At 41.0% G+C, this 19,310-nt stretch overlaps 2 protein-coding genes and 1 long non-coding RNA gene across 3 annotated transcripts; 1 reads left to right on the forward strand and 2 right to left on the reverse strand.

Moving 5' to 3' along the window:
• Positions 1-7,812: 7,812 nt before the first annotated feature.
• On the reverse strand, positions 7,813-15,866 carry LOC124282854 (fucolectin-like). Its single transcript, XM_046718886.1, has 4 exons — positions 15,779-15,866; positions 11,558-11,791; positions 9,571-9,807; positions 7,813-8,979 (listed from the first exon to the last, which is right to left on the reverse strand). The coding sequence occupies exons 1-4, from the start codon at positions 15,864-15,866 to the stop codon at positions 8,735-8,737; spliced, it is 804 nt and encodes a 267-aa protein (XP_046574842.1). The 3' UTR covers positions 7,813-8,734.
• Positions 15,867-18,462: 2,596 nt separating this feature from the next.
• LOC124282855 (52 kDa repressor of the inhibitor of the protein kinase-like) lies at positions 18,463-18,849 on the forward strand. Its single transcript, XM_046718888.1, has one exon. The coding sequence runs from the start codon at positions 18,463-18,465 to the stop codon at positions 18,847-18,849; it is 387 nt and encodes a 128-aa protein (XP_046574844.1).
• A 310-nt stretch (positions 18,850-19,159) lies between these two features.
• Positions 19,160-19,309, reverse strand: LOC124282880. The gene is made up of 2 exons (XR_006900277.1): positions 19,254-19,309; positions 19,160-19,220 (listed from the first exon to the last, which is right to left on the reverse strand). It is a non-coding gene; the product is annotated as an uncharacterized LOC124282880 (long non-coding RNA).
• Between the last annotated feature and the right edge of the window lies 1 nt (position 19,310).

A 19,310-nucleotide genomic window follows, 5' to 3' on the forward strand; every position in this document is an offset into this window, starting at 1 on the left:
CCGCAAGAGGACGTACACAGAAATTGACCAGAGACTCACTCCGTCTGGAAGGCCTAGCTGACATCTTGGTATCAAGACACACCCTGGAATTCCTGATCGCTGCAGGATATTTGATCAAGCTTTCAGCTTGAAAACCAAACTGACTATGTTGGATGAATGTGTGAAACTGTGTGTACATGTAATTATTTCTTGCCACTACAATGACTTTATTAATGAATGTGGTAGTTGACTGTGCGGAAAGATGTATATATGTATATATAATCATGAATCAAATTAAGTTTTAATTACATTTTAATCCAAATAAATGATTTATGTTTATTTATGTAAATTTATTTATCTGAAAAAACAAACTACTATGCGAAAGATATGAATAAAGTTTAAGAAAATTAAGAAAAATATGACAACAATGTGAAAGATATGTATATGAATGTACATATGTATATGAATGACCAAATAAAATGTCTCCTCAACATAGAAAGTTACTGTTTTCTATATACTGCAGGCATTAGTGCACTTTTGAAATAGGACCATGCCAATTTTATTGAAAGGTTGGAAGGCAGGTGCAATCAGCAGCACTGGTGCGTAAAGTTGTTTATTTTAACACTGTAGGCATTATTCACTGTAGGTATTAGTAGACTCCAGCACCGCCTGTACCCTGTTACATCATTGGACACGTCGTTGTCTGTGATTTCGTGTCAGGACAGGTCAGGTTCTTCGAAGACCAGGCACCTGTCCTGCAGTGTCCGTTGCTATAGCAAATCGGTGACGTGGGTGAAACACCCGGATGAATCGGTTCTGATCAGGAGTGGTCACTCTTGGTCTTCACTTCTGGGACGATCTTAGCTTGGGTCGAATTGAAGCGGGTATATCGATGCCATAATCGAGATAATAATGGTGCCGTGGTGGACGTTGAAGTGTCTTGCAACGGCAGACTGAGACTCCCCTGCTTCGAAACGTCCAATGGCGATATTTCGGTCATGAGCATTCAATCATGGTATTTTTTTTATCTTCGTTTACGCGGTAAATTTCATGTTGAAATCATGAATTTGGTTTGGCTTTCTATTGTGGATGTCTGTACTAATGTTGCCGACACCTTGGACGTGCATTACGTGGAAAACTTGTTCTGCATTTACGTTTCATGTGTCATTTTCATTTTTTATGACAAACGTTTACAACACAAAGTTTATAACAATCACGACATGATTAACGGGATTCAAACAAAGGAATTGTCTTAATGACGATTGCTGTCAAAATATATCGAAATGAACTGCTGAAAACGGCTCTGCGTTTCTTTTCTTTTTTGAAGAGCGCATATGCCACAGTTACAGCTCATGACTTCAAAAGAATCTGATGTATTCAATGAGGTTCATATGTGGGCGGAACTGTGCCAATACCATTTTGACGATTCCAGTTCTATTCCAGGCAGTACCAGAACAGCGGTCTATTGGTGACATCGCCGATTATTGCAATAGTGAAAAGTGTGGTTTAAAATATAGGCGTTTGCATATCTGGGCCCAGGGTATGTATCATGACACACATCAAGCGACGTAGTTATGACTTAGCATTACACTGTTGACGCTGGATAATTTGCATATCACGTGATCGGACTTTTATGATGTCTGCATAGTGCATACATACTCATATCATGAAATCAGAGCAAACAAGCAACTTGAAAATCTTTCATTGAACTTTAAATATTGATTTGCCTAATTATATATACTCTGCAAAAAGAAACGCACAGGTGATAATGAAATTTAAAATTAACTTTATTTTATTTCTATGCAAACAAAACCCGGTTATTTTAACCAAACATAATGTATACTTGTTCATATCCATTATATCGCTCAAACATAACCATTTCATGAAATATTGTTGTTTGATGATGGTTTTGAAAATATCATGAAATTTTCACGTAAATGACACTTCGAACGATATGCACGTGAAAGTTGCTTCACCTATGCACCAGTGTGTAGGGTATATGAGGAAGGCAGTTTAACGTGTTCAATTCACTTTCAACGCCAGTTTACTGACGAATTCAACATGCCACGACTTAGCGAAGCTGACCGGAACATCGCCATCGGACGTCTTGAGGCTGGCGAATCTCAGTCATCAGTTGCAAGACACTTCAACGTGCATCACACAACAATTTCCCGTTTATGGAGGCGCTACAATCAACTGGGCTCGACCCGCGACCGACCTCGGAGTGGTAGACCACGGGTAACCAATGCTGCACAGGACCGCTACATCCGGGTGTTCCATTTACGTAACCGGGCCGTCCCAGCAACACAAACAGCAGAGAACGTCCCAGGTCTTCGCCGCGTCTCCGCCCAGACCACCTCAGAAATCGCCTCAGACAGCACGGATACGCCCTCGACGACCTCACGTAGGATGGACACTACGACCTCATCATCGCCTGGCACGTGTTCGATGGTGCAGGAACGTCCAGAGATGGAATTGGAGACATTGGCAGCGAATTTGGTTCAGCGACGAATCTCGTTTCCAACTTCAAAGACACGATGGTAGGACGAGGGTCTATAGACGGAGAAACGAACGTTACGCCCGTAATTGTGTAGTTGAAGCGGACAGATTTGGAGGGGAAGTGTGGGATGGTATGGGGCCATTTCTTACAACGGAGAAGCGGACTTGGCGCACGTCCGTGGTAACCTGACTGCAATTCGGTTACAGGGATGAAATTCTGCAACGTCATCTTTACCTGTCATCAACCCTCAACGTCACGTGTTTTCCAACAGGACAACGCCAGACCGCACGTGGCTCTCGCATCACGATGGATTACCTGACGAATCAGAACATCACAGTTCTTCCCTGGCCTTCAAAAACCCTGATTTGAACCCAATAGAGCATTCGGTGGGACCAGCTTGGAAACGCGTTCGACGTCGTCAGCCTCAACCCCAAACGTTGCAACAACTGTCTCAAGCCTTGCAGGAGGAATGGAGGAGGATCCCCCAAGCACGGATTCAAAGACTGATCATGTCCATGGACAGGAGGTGCCAAGCTGTGTTGCAAGCTCGAGGTGGTCACAACAGGTACTCGACCTCCACGCCATCTGTACGCCCGGTGCAATGGTTTCAGAGACAATGATAGCTGCATGTTGTAAAGCTGACTCTTGACAACATCCATGTGAAATTTTACGTTCGTGCGATCATTAGTTAAAGTTTTACCTGGAAACAAAATAAAGCGTTTACATTCCTGAGTTTTCACCTGTGCGTTTTTTTTTTGCAGAGTATAGATATGCTACTTCTGCGACCGCGTGGTACATGACGATATATATTTATACATCATCATTACTGTATCTCTAGATCTCTGTAGGGCTTCTGTGACAGGTGGAGCTGTACAACCCATGTCAAAGAAAGATAACTACGGAAATGAATACAGTTGTTTTATTTCTTTGGATATTTTTGATGAAAGTTAACCATTCATACATATATGTCTGTCTCGATGTTTAGAGTCGTTACAAGTTGTTGGATGACCGTAATGTACACCTGATAGTGGAGCAACATCATACCTTACAATTTATCGTTTAGCATGCACTTCGCTCTTCCAAAGTTCCGATCATGCGTAATAAGATGTTCCTGTTTGCTCTAAACGAACGACAACCATTGAAAGTATACTTAGTTCTTGGAGTAATGATAAGTGGTATCGTGTAGCGAATGGCGGGATTTGTGCACATATTATGACGCTGTCATTGTCATTAATGCCAAATATTGGGTTGAATTTCTAAAGGTCACGAGATACAAACAAATTCGATCATCGATTTCTACTTGTGTAGAGAATCAATTTAAAGCCTTGACGGAAAGTCACCTTCAATACACGAGGAATATATAGTTGTTTTTCAAGACTGAAGCATACTTCGTTTTCTGGACAGAGCCGTCTTTTCGGTATTTGTGTCCTTCTAGACTTCAATTTAGATTCGTTATTCCAATGTCAAAATGTTAACACTTTGCATAATAAGTGTCCTTACACAGTCACACACATACAGCCTCCCACAGCCTTGGCAGTTTGATCTGGCAAGACGAGTAGCAAGAAATCAGCGAAGATATTAGATCGGCGGCCATTTTGAAATTGTTTTCTTGCAAAGCGGACAGCTAAGCAGCGATGTTAGGGGAACAGGTGGAAGGTGTTACTGGATGCAGCCTATGCACCGTCCTCCATTTGTTCGGTGTTCTAGGATTGTATCGGAAAAAAAATCCATAAAGGGAATTATAACTTTAAGACAATATGCCCCGCAGCAAGACAACGAAGTTTTTACAAACCAGATTTATTCATTGAAGAACTCACGAATCGATGTAAAGGTATACAGGGAGCACAACGCAGTGGCGAAACGGATGATCATATCCTGACTAATCTTCGGCTTCCTTTTTCCATGATCATGGTCAAGGTCGGGACACGACTGCTAAAAAAATCGCATTTCGTTGTTCAGAGCAGAATAATTTAACCGTGACAGGATCCGCTGATTATCACTGATTCGCTTTGATCCTAGGTCTCAATGCCTATGAGTTTGGCCAAAGGTCCTCAACCTGCTTCAATTAGGACAATTCATAGGCTTACCCTGGCATGTCTTGTAGAAATGCATATTCTGCTTCAATATAAAAATACAAAAAAAAAAAAATCCGAAATAAAAATCACAAACTAAACTTCCCGACAGTGATCGGTAGAAATGTGTGTATGTGTATAGCAACGTTATAAAAACGTTGCAAGGTTGAAAACTCGTTCCGAAACACTGCAGTGTTAAAAGAACACTAGATAGGTGTAACTTTGATCAAACACAACTGATAACTGAAGCTCTCTTTCTACCACCAACACAAATCAGATAAAAGAATAAACATCGTTGTAAGTGCCCTGCAACACTTGCCGAGGCGTTTGTTACAACTGTACACATCATATCACATCACATCACATCAATGATGATTCGCTCCTTAACGTCTTGTTCCTCGCATACAAACCGTCAATCAGATTGACTTTCACAGCACTCCTGCTAGGTAGTTTCTATGTTTGCATTCTAAAAGAACAAGTAATCATATAATCATTGTCGATAGCAGATGCTACTGTTACGTCTTTTCCACCTAGCAGACAGGTATGGTACCACTACAGTGGTATTTCACATCTCAATCTAATTTACATTAAAAAACCCCATCTTCTTGCAGCAGCTGAACCCCCCTTTTTTTAATCACGAACAAACTGTAGCGAAAATAGGGTGAGTTGCAAGCAAATATACTCATGTCAATAATGGTTGTCACCCCCCTCAATTTTTTTTATTGGTGTGGGGTGTGTGGGGGGTTGGGGTGGAGAGGGGGGTGACAACCATTATTGGCATGAGTATATATGAGTTTCAAGCAAACTGTAAAATGTAGCGCCTATAGGAAGACTGGTCATTTTCCTCTGTTGCACAACCCTATTTGCGCTACAGTTTACAATTTGCTTGAAACTCACACATAGGAAGACTGGTACTTTTTCTCTCTGTTACACAACCCTATTTGCGCTACAGTTTGCAATTTGCTTGAAACTCACACATAGGAAGACTGGTCATTTTCCTCTGTTGCACAACCCTATTTGCGCTACAGTTTGCAATTTGCTTGAAACTCACACATAGGAAGACTGGTCATTTTCCTCTGTTGCACAACCCTATTTGCGCTACAGTTTACAATTTGCTTGAAACTCACACATAGGAAGACTGGTACTTTTTCTCTCTGTTACACAACCCTATTTGCGCTACAGTTTACAATTTGCTTGAAACTCACACATAGGAAGACTGGTACTTTTTCTCTCTGTTACACAACCCTATTTGCGCTACAGTTTACAATTTGCTTGAAACGCGCATATAGGAAGACTGGTACTTTTTCTCTCTGTTACACAACCCTATTTGCGCTACAGTTTACAATTTGCTTGAAACCCACACATAGGAAGACTGGTCATTTTTCTCTCTGTTACACAACCCCATTTGCGCTACAGTTTACAATTTGCTTGAAACCCACATATAGGAAGACTGGTAATTTTTCTCTCTGTTACACAACCCTATTTGCGCTACATTTTACAGTTTGCATGAAACTGAAATATAGGAAGACTGGTTATTTTTCTCTCTGTTGCACAACCCTATTTGCGCTACAGTTTACAATTTGCTTGAAACTCTCACACATAGGAAGACTGGTACTTTTTCTCTCTGTTACACAACCCTATTTGCGCTACAGTTTACAATTTGCTGTTTGAAACTCACACACATAGGAAGACTGGTACTTTTTCTCTCTGTTACACAACCCTATTTGCGCTACAGTTTACAATTTGCTTGAAACGCGCATATAGGAAGACTGGTACTTTTTCTCTCTGTTACACAACCCTATTTGCGCTACAGTTTACAATTTGCTTGAAACCCACACATAGGAAGACTGGTCATTTTTCTCTCTGTTACACAACCCCATTTGCGCTACAGTTTACAATTTGCTTGAAACCCACATATAGGAAGACTGGTAATTTTTCTCTCTGTTACACAACCCTATTTGCGCTACATTTTACAGTTTGCATGAAACTGAAATATAGGAAGACTGGTCATTTTTCTCTCTGTTGCACAACCCTATTTGCGCTACAGTTTACAGTTGCTTAAAAACTTGCATATCAAACATTATTATTGACCAAGCAGGTCACAAGACACACGTTTTATACACTGTTAACGTCTACCCGAAAACAGAAAATCGTTATAACATATTGTTGTACAGTCTACACCAGCCACACAATACCTACATCACAAATAGGTGGTCAAGGAATAACCCCATCGTTCAGTGTCAAAGAGTTAAAATCAGCCCAACAATACCCTTATCAGAAATTCCTATGTAGTCCTGTCCTACTGCCCATTATCCTTATCTAGCTGGGATATTGCTAACTAAGCACTATCCTTATCACACATTATTATAATGACTTCCCCGAACTGAAGTCCACATCAGCAAAAATAACTGAGTTGATATTAAATGTACGGATTTTTTTTGTTTTGTTTTGTATGTTTCATAACGAGCTTTCCAATTGCAGGTCGCCATATAAAAAGGGCGATAACTCTAAAACATCATCGCGTTTATTCTAATTTATATTGCTGGAAAAATGAAAAATGAATTTGAAGATTATTGGGATTTTCATTCTTGAAAAACAGACTGTCTTGTGGTCGTGAGTTGGTTCACTATGTGTGATGAATATACACAACAATGTTCACAATCTCCCTCACGTCATTAAATGTGATCATCCAGTCCTCTCAAGCGCTGATAAATATGAATGAGTTGGTATTGTTTTACGCCGCTTGTATGAGACTCTTGAAAACCGGGGTTAGCATTGGTCTTAGGCAATCCATACTTGTCATTCTCCGTCGTATCTGATGTGCGTATCGTGCTTGTAAATTTGGGAACAATAAAAAATGTTTTTAGAAAAAGAAGAAAATTCATACTTATTGTAAGGGGCTATATAAACGGGTGGTCTGACTCGCTTACTTGTTTGATGTCATCGCAATTGCGCACATTGATGCTCATGATGTCGATCACTTGATTCTCGAGACTCGAATAATGACAGACCGCCGTCATGTGACTTGATTATGCAGCGTTAATCACCAAACAATGAAACAAAAAGGTTAACATAATTTACGCCATAAGCATTATAGGTAAATGCAACCTATAGCGAATTATAAATGGACCTTTAATGGTGTATGTTTTTGTACCTCAATCGACACTATTTACTTGTATTGCACTTCTCTTCATAAGACGTTGCACTTACTGTTTCTCCATATGTGTCTTGTAGGTCAAACATGGTCAAGTACATGTATAGACTACCCTTTTGTTTTGCACTGTGTACAACCAATGAAACAGCCCTACCCCTCCCCTTATCGAGGCGATATGTTTTGCATAAGATGGGTGCGTCACATGTTGAAAAATATCCCTGCATATCCATAGTCACACAGAGCACATACTGAGCTTTAATGATTTATTACTGAGAAAACCATTTTGAACAGAGAGTTTTCAGACCTGGCAAGTTTCACAGTACGACATTCTGCGTGATTTTAAGGCGCTTCAAATAATTTCGGACAGGTTTTGGACACCGGTCAGTAAAATCAGTAAGAGATATCGCGAACTTGCCTCTGACGACCTGAAGCATGGTGATGCGATGATCTAAAGTACGTAATATGATGTAAAGAGGATATTAGCATTTAAGCATGAGTAGTTTCTAAACTTCCTCAAGAGGAGATGTTGCGTTTAGACAATCTTGCCATAAATTAGAATGGTGGAATGCTTTGTGACGTACATACTGGAGGAAAATAATTTTACAAAAGATCGCTACATACTGGATCGCTACAAATGGCATCTGACCTCGGTAACACTTGATACAAACAACTCTATCAATGCTTTAGAGTTAGGTGTCATCATGATAGCATGATGATATTGTTAGAGATGTAGATTGCAAATGTTCGTTATTGTTGAATTGTTATCCTGGAGTATGTGAATATTAAAATCGCCAGTAACAATAACGAATTAATTCATAAAGATCAATAGCATTGCGTATTGATTGATTTATTCAATTCCAATATTGAGTGTTTTCATCGGTAATATGTTCCAGATTTGCATTTAACCTGTATCCATATGGCCTCAAGCCCGACACTATTTACATCAGTTATTACTTTTGCACAGGTGTTATTTTAACAGACTGTGGTGATGGAGTAAGGTAATTCACACTCCAGGACAGGAAATGGTTTTCAACAGATATTATATCCATAATATTTCCAGCCGGGAGCGTTGGTCAGTTGCTCCACAGAGGGTTTTAGCTTATATATCATCTCGCAGGTTCCCGTTGACATCTCGTAGTTCAAGCCGAGACAGCGGATGTTCCGGTGGCAGTCACTCGCGCATTCAGCAGGTGAAAGTACGGTGACGAACTTGCTGGCGTTGTCAGTCATGAACCGTTTTCCTACTTCCGCTTTGAGACACTGTGGACCACAGTCTGAAACATTGTGTGTTGTACAAATAAGTAATTAATCGAATCTACACTTTTCTTTTCTCCTATTATTTGCCCAACTTTAGATAGTTTTTGTGTCCTAAGAAACAATTTTTCATGTAGCTCAACGGCTTGTTTCTGGAATATTATCCTATCAGACATTTGTTTAATGGTATTCAAGAATGCTTAAACATTAACGTTTAAACCTTCAAAAAAGGGAGACCATAGTACCATAGATAAAACAGTTCCTTAAAATCGAAATTGTACTGGCACATTTTAGAGTGAGTTAAGTTTTACGCCGCTTTTAGCTATATTCCAGGACTACCAAGGCGGGGGACTCCAGAAATGACCTTCATACATTTGTACCCATGTGGGGAATCAAACCCGGGTCTTCGGCGTGACAAGCGAACGATTTAAGCACTAATCTACCCCACCACCCCAGTACATTTAGGGGCGCCATAGGACACGAATAATAATTCAGCTTGAGATAGAGGCTAACTACAATTAGCAAGATAGAAGGGGCTATTTGTTCTGTACAAATGTAGGGTAAAAGTGGCGTAAAACCTCACTCACTCACTCACTCAAATTAATACACACCTGATTTTATTAAATTCCCTCTGACAGCAACTTCACACATTGTCAGATATTCATCTGTCCCGGACACATGGACTTTTCGGACTATGAAAAATCGACCAATCACAGGTGCGTCACAGGTCAAGGTCACCTGCGCACCAACTGTTCCAGGAAAGGCCGTACAGAGTTCCGCTTGAGGGATTGGTAAAACAACCGGCAGTTGGCTTCCCACTTGAAGAACTAGGTTTTGAAGACGATCAGCTGTTGGGGATGAAATAAATTATTACGTTAAAAGTAGAGAATATATTATCTACTTTAACTCGAATCAGGGCGCAGGAAAACCCGGGTTCGACACCCCATAGTACGATGTGTGAAGGCCATTTCCGAAGCTTAAAACAAGATGTATATAAAAGAGATTCCTGTTTTTAACAAACACAACAATACTTTTTATGTAACATTAGTGCGCACAAAGCAAATGTGTATGGTGTTAGTTAGGCTAGTGATTCGAATGTCGTTCGTAAGAGTTCGCTTGAGTGTTAGATTCCCCAAATAAGTTCAATATTCGTGATACGGTTGGAATATTTATAAAAACGTCCTGAAACAGAATTTGGACCCGAAAGTTTGTTTGAGACGGAATGAAAACTGGAATGTAAAAACAGAGAAATTTCGAAAAAACATAATCCAACGATACTACAGTCTATAGTTTGAAAACAGTTCGTTAACAGTTTAAGGTAAATGTCCAAAACACAACCGAAATAGCAAAATACACGAGAACACCATCGAATATTCATTTCATTTCCAGATTGTTTTGGGGATGTAGATTAACCCAGTGGTTAAATCGCATGTGCCCTTCACAAACCCCGGGTTCGATTCCCCTACATGGGGACAATGTGTGAAGCCCATTTCTGGTGTCCCCCGTCGTGATATTGCTGAAATATTGCTAAAAGCGGCGTAACTTACTCACTCACTCACTAGTTTGCTTTACATAGGTATGTGCTCTATTTACCCCGGCAAATTAGTAGATCTAGGGCTGCTCCTCTTCTTCCCCAACCCCCTCCTTCTCCTCCCCGCCCCCACACACCTTCGCCCCTTACCCCAGGCTCAAAAGTATGTGGTCTGTCTTTAAGTCACTGCTCACCGACAAGGTCTCTGTTCCACAGTGTTACATTGGTGACATCGTAGACATCTACAAACTTCGTCCCCCTTCCCCAACACCCTGCTCAAAGTATGTGGTCTGTCTTTAAGTCACTGCTCACCGACAAGGTCTCTGTTCCACAGTGTTACATTGGTGACCTCGTAGACCTCTACAAACTTCGTCCCCCTTCCCCAACACCCTGCTCAAAGTATGTGGTCTGTCTTTAAGTCACTGCTCACCGACAATGGCTCTGTTCCACAGTGTTACATTGGTGACATCGTAGACATCTACAAACTTCGTCCCCCTTCCCCAACACCCTGCTCAAAGTATGTGGTCTGTCCTTAAGTCACTGCTCACCGACAATGTCTCTGTTCCACAGTGTTACATTGGTGACCTCTGTACACATCTAGTAAGTCCACCAACCACCACGTGTTCACGTTGCTAAAAAAGCGGCGTAACTTACTCACTCACTCACTAGTTTGCTTTACATAGGTATGTGTGCTCTATTTACCCCGGCAGTTTAGTAGATCTAGGGCTGCTCCTCTTCTTCCCTGACCCCTCCTTCTCTCCCCGCCCCACACACCTTCACCCCTTACCCCAGGCTCAAAAGTATGTGGTCTGTCTTTAAGTCACTGCTCACCGACAAGGTCTCTGTTCCACAGTGTTACATTGGTGACCTCGTAGACCTCTACAAACTTCGTCCCCCTTCCCCAACACCCTGCTCAAAGTATGTGGTCTGTCTTTAAGTCACTGCTCACCGACAATGGCTCTGTTCCACAGTGTTACATTGGTGACATCGTAGACATCTACAAACTTCGTCCCCCTTCCCCAACACCCTGCTCAAAGTATGTGGTCTGTCCTTAAGTCACTGCTCACCGACAATGTCTCTGTTCCACAGTGTTACATTGGTGACCTCGTACACATCTAGTAAGTCCACCAACCACCACGTGTTCACGTCGCCGGTGATGGTATGTGTGCAGGAGTTGTCTTCTAGTCTACTGTTGGTGTTGCCGTCAACTGCATTTCCCGCACTGGTGTCGTAGTTGAGGTAAACGTATGTAGAACTCTGGTAGGCCACCTTGTGTAAGGCCACGTTTGAACCGGTAGCACCTGCAACAGAGTGATGTCTGATTCAGTTTGCTACAGGTGAGGTGAGGTGAGGTGAGGTGAGGTGATACTTCTTCTTCCCCTCATTTGCCATTTTTGAATGATAACAATAAATGCTGGACAGCTTCTTTATTACAGTGGGGGCGACGTTTCGGTATTTGTTCTAACGCAATGCCTCTCAAAGATGCCCTTTTCCTTCACCCGTGGTTTCTAGATATTGGGGACATTTCAACAATCAGACAGATTTGAATGTGGTACGTTTATATGGGTAACCAATCAGGGCCCGGTTGTTCAAAACTCGGTTATCTTTTAACCAGCCGTTAAGTACATTTAACTGACTGTTACCTAATTACAGAGGGTTGTCTTGTTGTTCAAAACTCTGTTAACTTTTAACAGGCTGTTAACGTGACGTTAAGTTAACACACCTAAGGACCGCCGCTAACTTTTTAACAGTGTGGTTAACTAGCAAATGGCGTTCATGGCTAACACTGCTTTCATGAGGCCAGTTCAGCAAAGAAAGGATAGGGTGTATCGTGGACTGGACTTGGATATTGGAAATTATTCTGACGAAGAGTTACATACGAAACTGTAACTATGCACATCATAGGAACTAAAAACATGTACAAGTACATGATGCCTACGTTTCATTTTTAACACTTGTGGAAAGGTTTATATGTGCTTTACCACACTAAATGTGTGAATTTCTTCTGTAAATATTATTCAAACAAACACTTTCAAAGAATATAACATGTACACCCTTTAACCACGTATGATATGATATTGAACAAGGCTAAATGTAGATAAATTAAATTAGTTTCATGAAAAAAATATCCAAACGATTACATTATGATACTGAAAGTGTAATGGGCGGGATATGGTGATTGTGTATACTCTTATTCTACCGACCTTCACCTCAGAGAAATTGCCAAATACACTCCCATTTTAAGAAAGAGAAGAAGCCAGAAATGCCGATTATTACCGCTGTCGTTCTGCGTGATTTTGCGTCAGTCATGGCGTCACGCAGCACAGAAACTTGACAGTTTCGTGTAAACACATCACATTCCTGTATTGTATCTATTTTTAATTTCCTAATTCTTGCTACTATGCTCTTTCCATGCAAATGGGTGTCTGAAAATTTGAGAAAATGCTACACAGTGTAAAGTCTGAAATTTTCTTTGTTACATTTCAAACAGGTGTTGTCTTTCGAGCACAGCATTTCTTTCCACCCCCAATATCTTTCGTTTCAATTTATCTAGACACTTGGTATTGGTGACAAAGACCAGTTGTAATTAGATTCTAAAATGTATGAGGAATTCAGTAGGGCTGGGACGAGTAGAAAAAGTGGAATCGAGTACCCGCATGTACTTACCCGAATCAGAATCGAGTATACCGGAAATGTAAGAAATACATTCGGGTCAACTTTCTGAATATTCAAACACGATTTGACAGAGATTATTATAGAAAACTTGAACAGTTGGTAATAAGACATTAAAACTGACCTCAAGCTATTTAATTTACGTCTGTTTAACCAATATAGAGAGTAACACCATTACTTACATTCCTCGTTATAACAACGAACGTTTCGTTCCTGCTGCTACTGTAACTTAACTACTCACTGCTCATGCACAGATAAATTACAGTCATTAAAACTATGCTCCATTAATCGGACAATACCAATGATGTAAAAACCCGTGAATTTCCGGGTTAGAATATTGATCTTCAGTAACCCATGCTTGTCGTAAGAGGCAACTAACGGGATCGGGTGGTCAGACTCGCTGACTTGGTTGACAAATGTCATCGGTTCCAAATTTCGCACATCGAGGCTCATGTTGTTGATCACTGGATTGTCTGGTCCAGACTTGATTATTTACACACCGCCGCCATATAGCTGGAATATTGCTGAGTGCGGAGTAAAACTAAACTCACTCACTCACTCAATGATGTAAATGTGTGTTACGTCAAAAATGAAAAAGACAAGCTATTGTCTGCCCTTGTCATTACAGAGCTCTCTCCCTTTCCGGATACTCGATTCCTAGAAATAGGACTCGATTCCAGCTGTACCCGACCCGGATTCGAGTCGCCGCTGAATATGAAATATAAGTGATGTAATTGGCGTTTCAATACCGGCCTTCGCGAAACGTGATTTTGTAAACACTATCCAAAAGGGCGCAAAGTGCACTTGGGCGTTCGTGTGAGTGTATTATGAAAACATCTGAACACGATTCCGGGTTTATCGGCAACGTTTCAGAATTATTAGTGATTTTATGAAAAAACTGATATCATTGTTAATTAATATGCTATTTTTGAAAGTCTATACTCCAAGTAATTATCCGATTTTGTTTGGATATGTCCGCCTGGCAACCCTTCCCATAGATAGATCTTAATTATATTTTTACTAATCATTTCGGCAATAGGCCTAATTTCTTTTTCATTCTTCGAATGTTTTAATTGAAGCAAATCATCTTTAATGCTATATAAATTGACGAAAACTCGCAACTGATGTGTAGGAAAATAAACAAAACATTATTATGTATCTATTTCTGTTGTGAGTGATATGCAGGCCTACTTCGTTGTCACTTTGATTAAATGTTATATTTAAAAATCGATACCTTTTTCTCACAGCGAACACAGTTCTATCTCTTGTCATATTACACGATAATATTTCGAATTTTTAACTTATTTTATAACAATATCTGAATGCTAATGTTATACACTGATAGGTTCATAGAAGGAATACAATGGCACAATAGTATTTCTCTGCCGAATCGTTGCAGCGTTCTATAATACACTTATGAAATATAATACGTGTTTTCCGTCCTTGAAGACATTGGAAGGAACTATCTATGCATTAAATGGAGGTTCACCTGATTAATGAGTATCGAGGAAATTATGTTCATCTACTACAGCGTTCCATATACATAGGCGGATCCAGAGGGGGGGGGGGGGGGTGCAGGGGTGCGCACCCCCCTTTTGTCCTGAAAGTTATTAAATGACCATTGAAACTCTCGTGAAAACGGGGGTGCACCCCCCGCCCTTTCCAAAGTTTGTGGTGGACCTATGATCGATATCTCACACTAAGATGATTATGAAAAGAAAGTCTTTAAAACCGCCAATCCATCTCAACAGTTAACTGTAATTTCTGAATACAACAGTCTATAACATTGATATCAAAGGGACAGCAGTGCCATATCTCTTCACGACAATAATCATTCAACAATATTTGGCGCATACCCTAGAGTTTTCAGCTAGTCAGGTGGCTGGTTTGCCCTTACACCAAATCGCTTGGTCTGACTTGGTCCATGTCCAGGTGTTGTGCATGCACCAAAAGGTTCACAGTCCAAAGCAGGCATTGTCACTTCTCGCTCGCCTTTCGTTCTGACCAGACGCACCAACACATCGCTGCTGCGAATAGTAATAACTGGCTGCATTCTTTATAACTGGTCTTTCATCTCGGTTCTCGAGCAGTATAGACCTTTGACAATTGTTTCTAGGATTTCTCATCCCAGTGTTGCTAGTTCATAATTTCATGATAAATCAATCATTTTTGGATTAAATTTAATTTTCCATTTTCTAGTTACGTTTCCAAAATAGGGCTTCATAGTTCGTTTTCATAGTTGTCATTTTGTTTCATATAAATTTAGTTTCAGCTTACAGATGGTCAATGTGCTATTGTGTTCAGTCCATAGGTTTTTTCCGATTTGCAATAATTTTTGTGTACCTGTTGGTTTTAAATTTATCTTGTTGACTAAGTAAGATTGTTACATGTAGAAAACATTTTATTATGGACGACCAGAAGCGTGTGGTACATTACCAGCGGCTGCATTCAGCATTAGTTAGTGCAGCCAAACAAGGCTGGGAATGTTTGAGGTTTCAGTTTTCTCTGAGGTCGCAGAGTATCAAACAGTTCTATTTACCTGATCAAGTACCAAAGTGTATAAAGTTTGCTCGCGATTCCGTGGCTGTCGGTCTTTATCCAGCTGATGTTCCGACATCTCGACATCCAGTTGCATGCATTGGTGATGGAAATTGTCTCCTTCGAGCCTTCTCCCAACAACTTTTGGGTGATGAAACTCACCATCTCGAATGCCGGGTGCGTATCATAAATGAACTTGTCGTGAACGAGAAGCTATACATCAACCAGTCATCACTTGCTTCTATGTCAGGTGGGAAAGCCAAGGAAAAGCAGAACTTGTTACAGTATGTCGTTGTTACCTCAGCAGCTGATGAATCACTTGTGACTTCATCTATGCAACAAACCTTTCGGAAAGAGGTACTTAACACTGTAAACAATGGACGGTATTCCTCTCTTATACACATATACGCGGAAAGCAATGCTTTTCAGCGCAAGGTCATATCGGTTTATCCCAATATTCGGAGTGTAGCAATTGATCGACAGGTCATGCACCAAACCATCACACCACTCGTTGGGGAAATAAAGACCCCACCTATCTGTATCATGTGGACCCACATGACCAGCACAGACACAGCGGGATGGAAACCTAACCATTTTGTGGCCTGTATTGAAACTGGAGAGATGGAAAGTAAGTGTGCTTTGCCAGATACAGAGTTTTCCGAAGTGAAAAGTGTGAATCTTGGTAACACATACTCAGCTGATAGTGTATTGGAAAAGGCACCCGAAAAAGGCTTCACAATGTCTGGTTCCTCACAATCCGATACCAGGGATATGAAGGACAGCAGCAGTGAACCAGCTAACAAGAAGCCGAAAATGTCGGTGCCTGGCATTGATCCAGTTGAGACGAAGAGCACGTCTGTAAGGTATGACGGCATTGACGTTGGGGATATTGTTTCAGGGAAACTTAACCTCAGTACTTTGAGAACAGATCAAAAGTACAAATACCTGAAACATCACTTTCATCCCACTTCAGAATATAATGGGTTTGTTTCGCAAACAAGAGCTCGACCACAACAGAAACGAGTAACACGTCTTGTATTCCAGCACAGCTGGTTGAATAAGTACAGTTGGCTAGTGTACAGTCCAGCAGCAGGTGGAGGCTTATGTAAAATGTGTGTTCTGTTTCCAAACCTGGGTGATGAGCGAAAGTGCGCAGGGTCTTTAGTAAAGTATCCTTTCACAAATTTGTCTAAAGCAACTGGGGAAAATGGTGCATTTGAGACTCACCAGAATACCTTTTTTCACAAACAAGCTGTTCTTGCGGCGTTGGACTTCCTACACATTTACAAAGAACCTGAAAGGTCGTTACCTTATCGGATATCTCAACAGAATAAGGAGATGTACGACTTGAACTGCCACATTCTGAAACAAATAGTTGACACAGTGATACTCTGTGGCAGACAAGGTTTGTCTCTGAGGGGGCACAGAGATGACAGGACAACAGAACAGCCAAACAAGGGAAACTTTCTGGCCATATTAAATCTACTGGCAGATAGAGATGACAAACTACGTCATCATTTAGAGTTTGGCAGAAGAAACACCCAATATACGAACAAAACAGTTCAAAATGAACTCATTGAAGTAGTTGGTGACCACATTCGCTCAGAGGTGGTCACTCAGCTTCAAAAAGAAGGGGCTGTGTTTTCTGTGATTGCAGATGAAGTCACAGATACGTTTTCCAATGTTGAGGTTCTTGGTCTTTGCCTGAGATATGTTGATCAAAATACAATGACTATCAAAGAGACATTCTGTGATTATGTACATTTAGAAAGAACAACAGGTCAGCATATTGCAGAGGCTATTTCAAAGTCACTGAAAGACCAAGGCATTGATATCACCAAGTGTCGAGGACAAAGCTATGATGGTGCATCCTGCATGTCTTCATCTCGAGTTGACGTTCAGGCTCATGTCAAAACATTGGCACCTACGGCTTTGTACACGCATTGCAACAGCCATGTTCTGAATCTGAGTGTTGCGGCTTCATGCAAACTCCCTCCAATCAGAAACATGATGGACAACATCAACCAAGTTTTTCTTTTCTTTGACAATTCACCAAAACGCCAGAGGTTTTTAGAGAGAGTTCTGAAAGCGTTTTGCACTGATACGAAAAGAACTCGTCTTTTTGGATTTTGCAAGACTAGATGGGTTGAGAGGCATGTGTGCTTTGACGTCTTTCAAACGTTGTAAAGCCATATTTGCACATGTTTTGAGGCCATCCAATATCCTCGAAACCATGCAGACATTTATCGTGATGAGAACTGGGCATGGGACAAAGAGACAACCATAAAAGCACAAGGGCTTTTGACCATTCTGAGAGATTCGCAACACATTATGGCGTTTGTTGTTTGCCCATAATGCACTTGAAGTTGTTAAACCACTGGCAGTCAAACTTCAAAAAAAGGGACAATGACATCTGCATGGCTTACAAACTTATTGACGAAAGGGTATCAATGATTAAAACCATGAGGGCTGATGTGGATCAAAGGAGTCATGATTGGTATGTGGAAGCTTGTGCTATTGCAGAACAGCTAGATGCTGAAATACGTCTTCCTCGGATTGTGAAGAGGATGACACAGAAAGCGAATGCACCATCCCAATCTCCCGAAGAACACTTCAAGCTCAATTTGATCATTCCTTTCCTTGACCACCTGCAAGAAGAGATGAACACAAGGTTCAGTCCAGAGAACCGTCCTGGAATTGAACTGTTTGGTCTTCTGCCATGTGCTGTTGTTCAGATCTACTACAGTTGGAAGCAAACCTAATGTTCTGGGAGAATGACTTGCCAATGGTGTCTTCTCTTCTGGCAGAACTCCGAAGTTGGCGCCTTCATTGGTTGTCACAGGAATACCACCCTGAAGGTGCAATCGAAAGCTTGAAATCTGCTGATGAGGATGTTTTCCCTAACATCCGTCAGCTGCTCACAATTGCCGTTACACTTCCAGTTACAAGCACTGAAGCAGAAAGGACATTTTCTGGCCTTAAAAGGCTGAAGATGCATCTGAGGAGTACCATGGGTCAGGAGCGCTTGACTGGACTGACACTGATCCACCTGAACCAGGACAAGAAAATAGTTTCTGATGAGATAGTTCACAAATATGTGAAAAAGCATCGCAGACGTATGTTTGAGAAATGCATCCTCTATCAGTAGCTTTCTGTGACACAAGTCTTTGTGTAGAGGTAACATACAAGTAACTAGTTAATGCACCTGGCTGTAACAAACTGTAGCACAATCTTATGCAGATTAATGTCTGCAACTAACCATTGGGTCACAAAGCCACAAGAGGCGTCGTGGAAGGCTGTGTATATTTGCCACCTTATCCAAAATACACATTCTAAGCTTGCCATTTGGTCTCGGGCAAAAATGAACTATGCACCCCCCCTTTTTCAAAAAGCTGTATCCGCCCCTGATATAAACCTGAAGGCTGCTTCTCACTATATATTACACATGGCTTCTTTTCCCAGAATAACCGCATTTGAGGTTTTTATTTGCTGCCAGGTTTTACTTTTCGTAAGTAAGACCTATTCCCCGGTTTTACTTTTCGTAAGTAAGACCTCTTCCCAGGTTTTACTTTTTCCTATCTCTATATTAACATCAGCATTCAAATTCAG

The sequence above is a fragment of the Haliotis rubra genome, unplaced genomic scaffold, assembly GCF_003918875.1.
Source record: "Haliotis rubra isolate DU_JTF1 unplaced genomic scaffold, ASM391887v1 Scf305, whole genome shotgun sequence".
Classification (NCBI taxonomy): Eukaryota; Metazoa; Mollusca; class Gastropoda; order Lepetellida; family Haliotidae; genus Haliotis; species Haliotis rubra.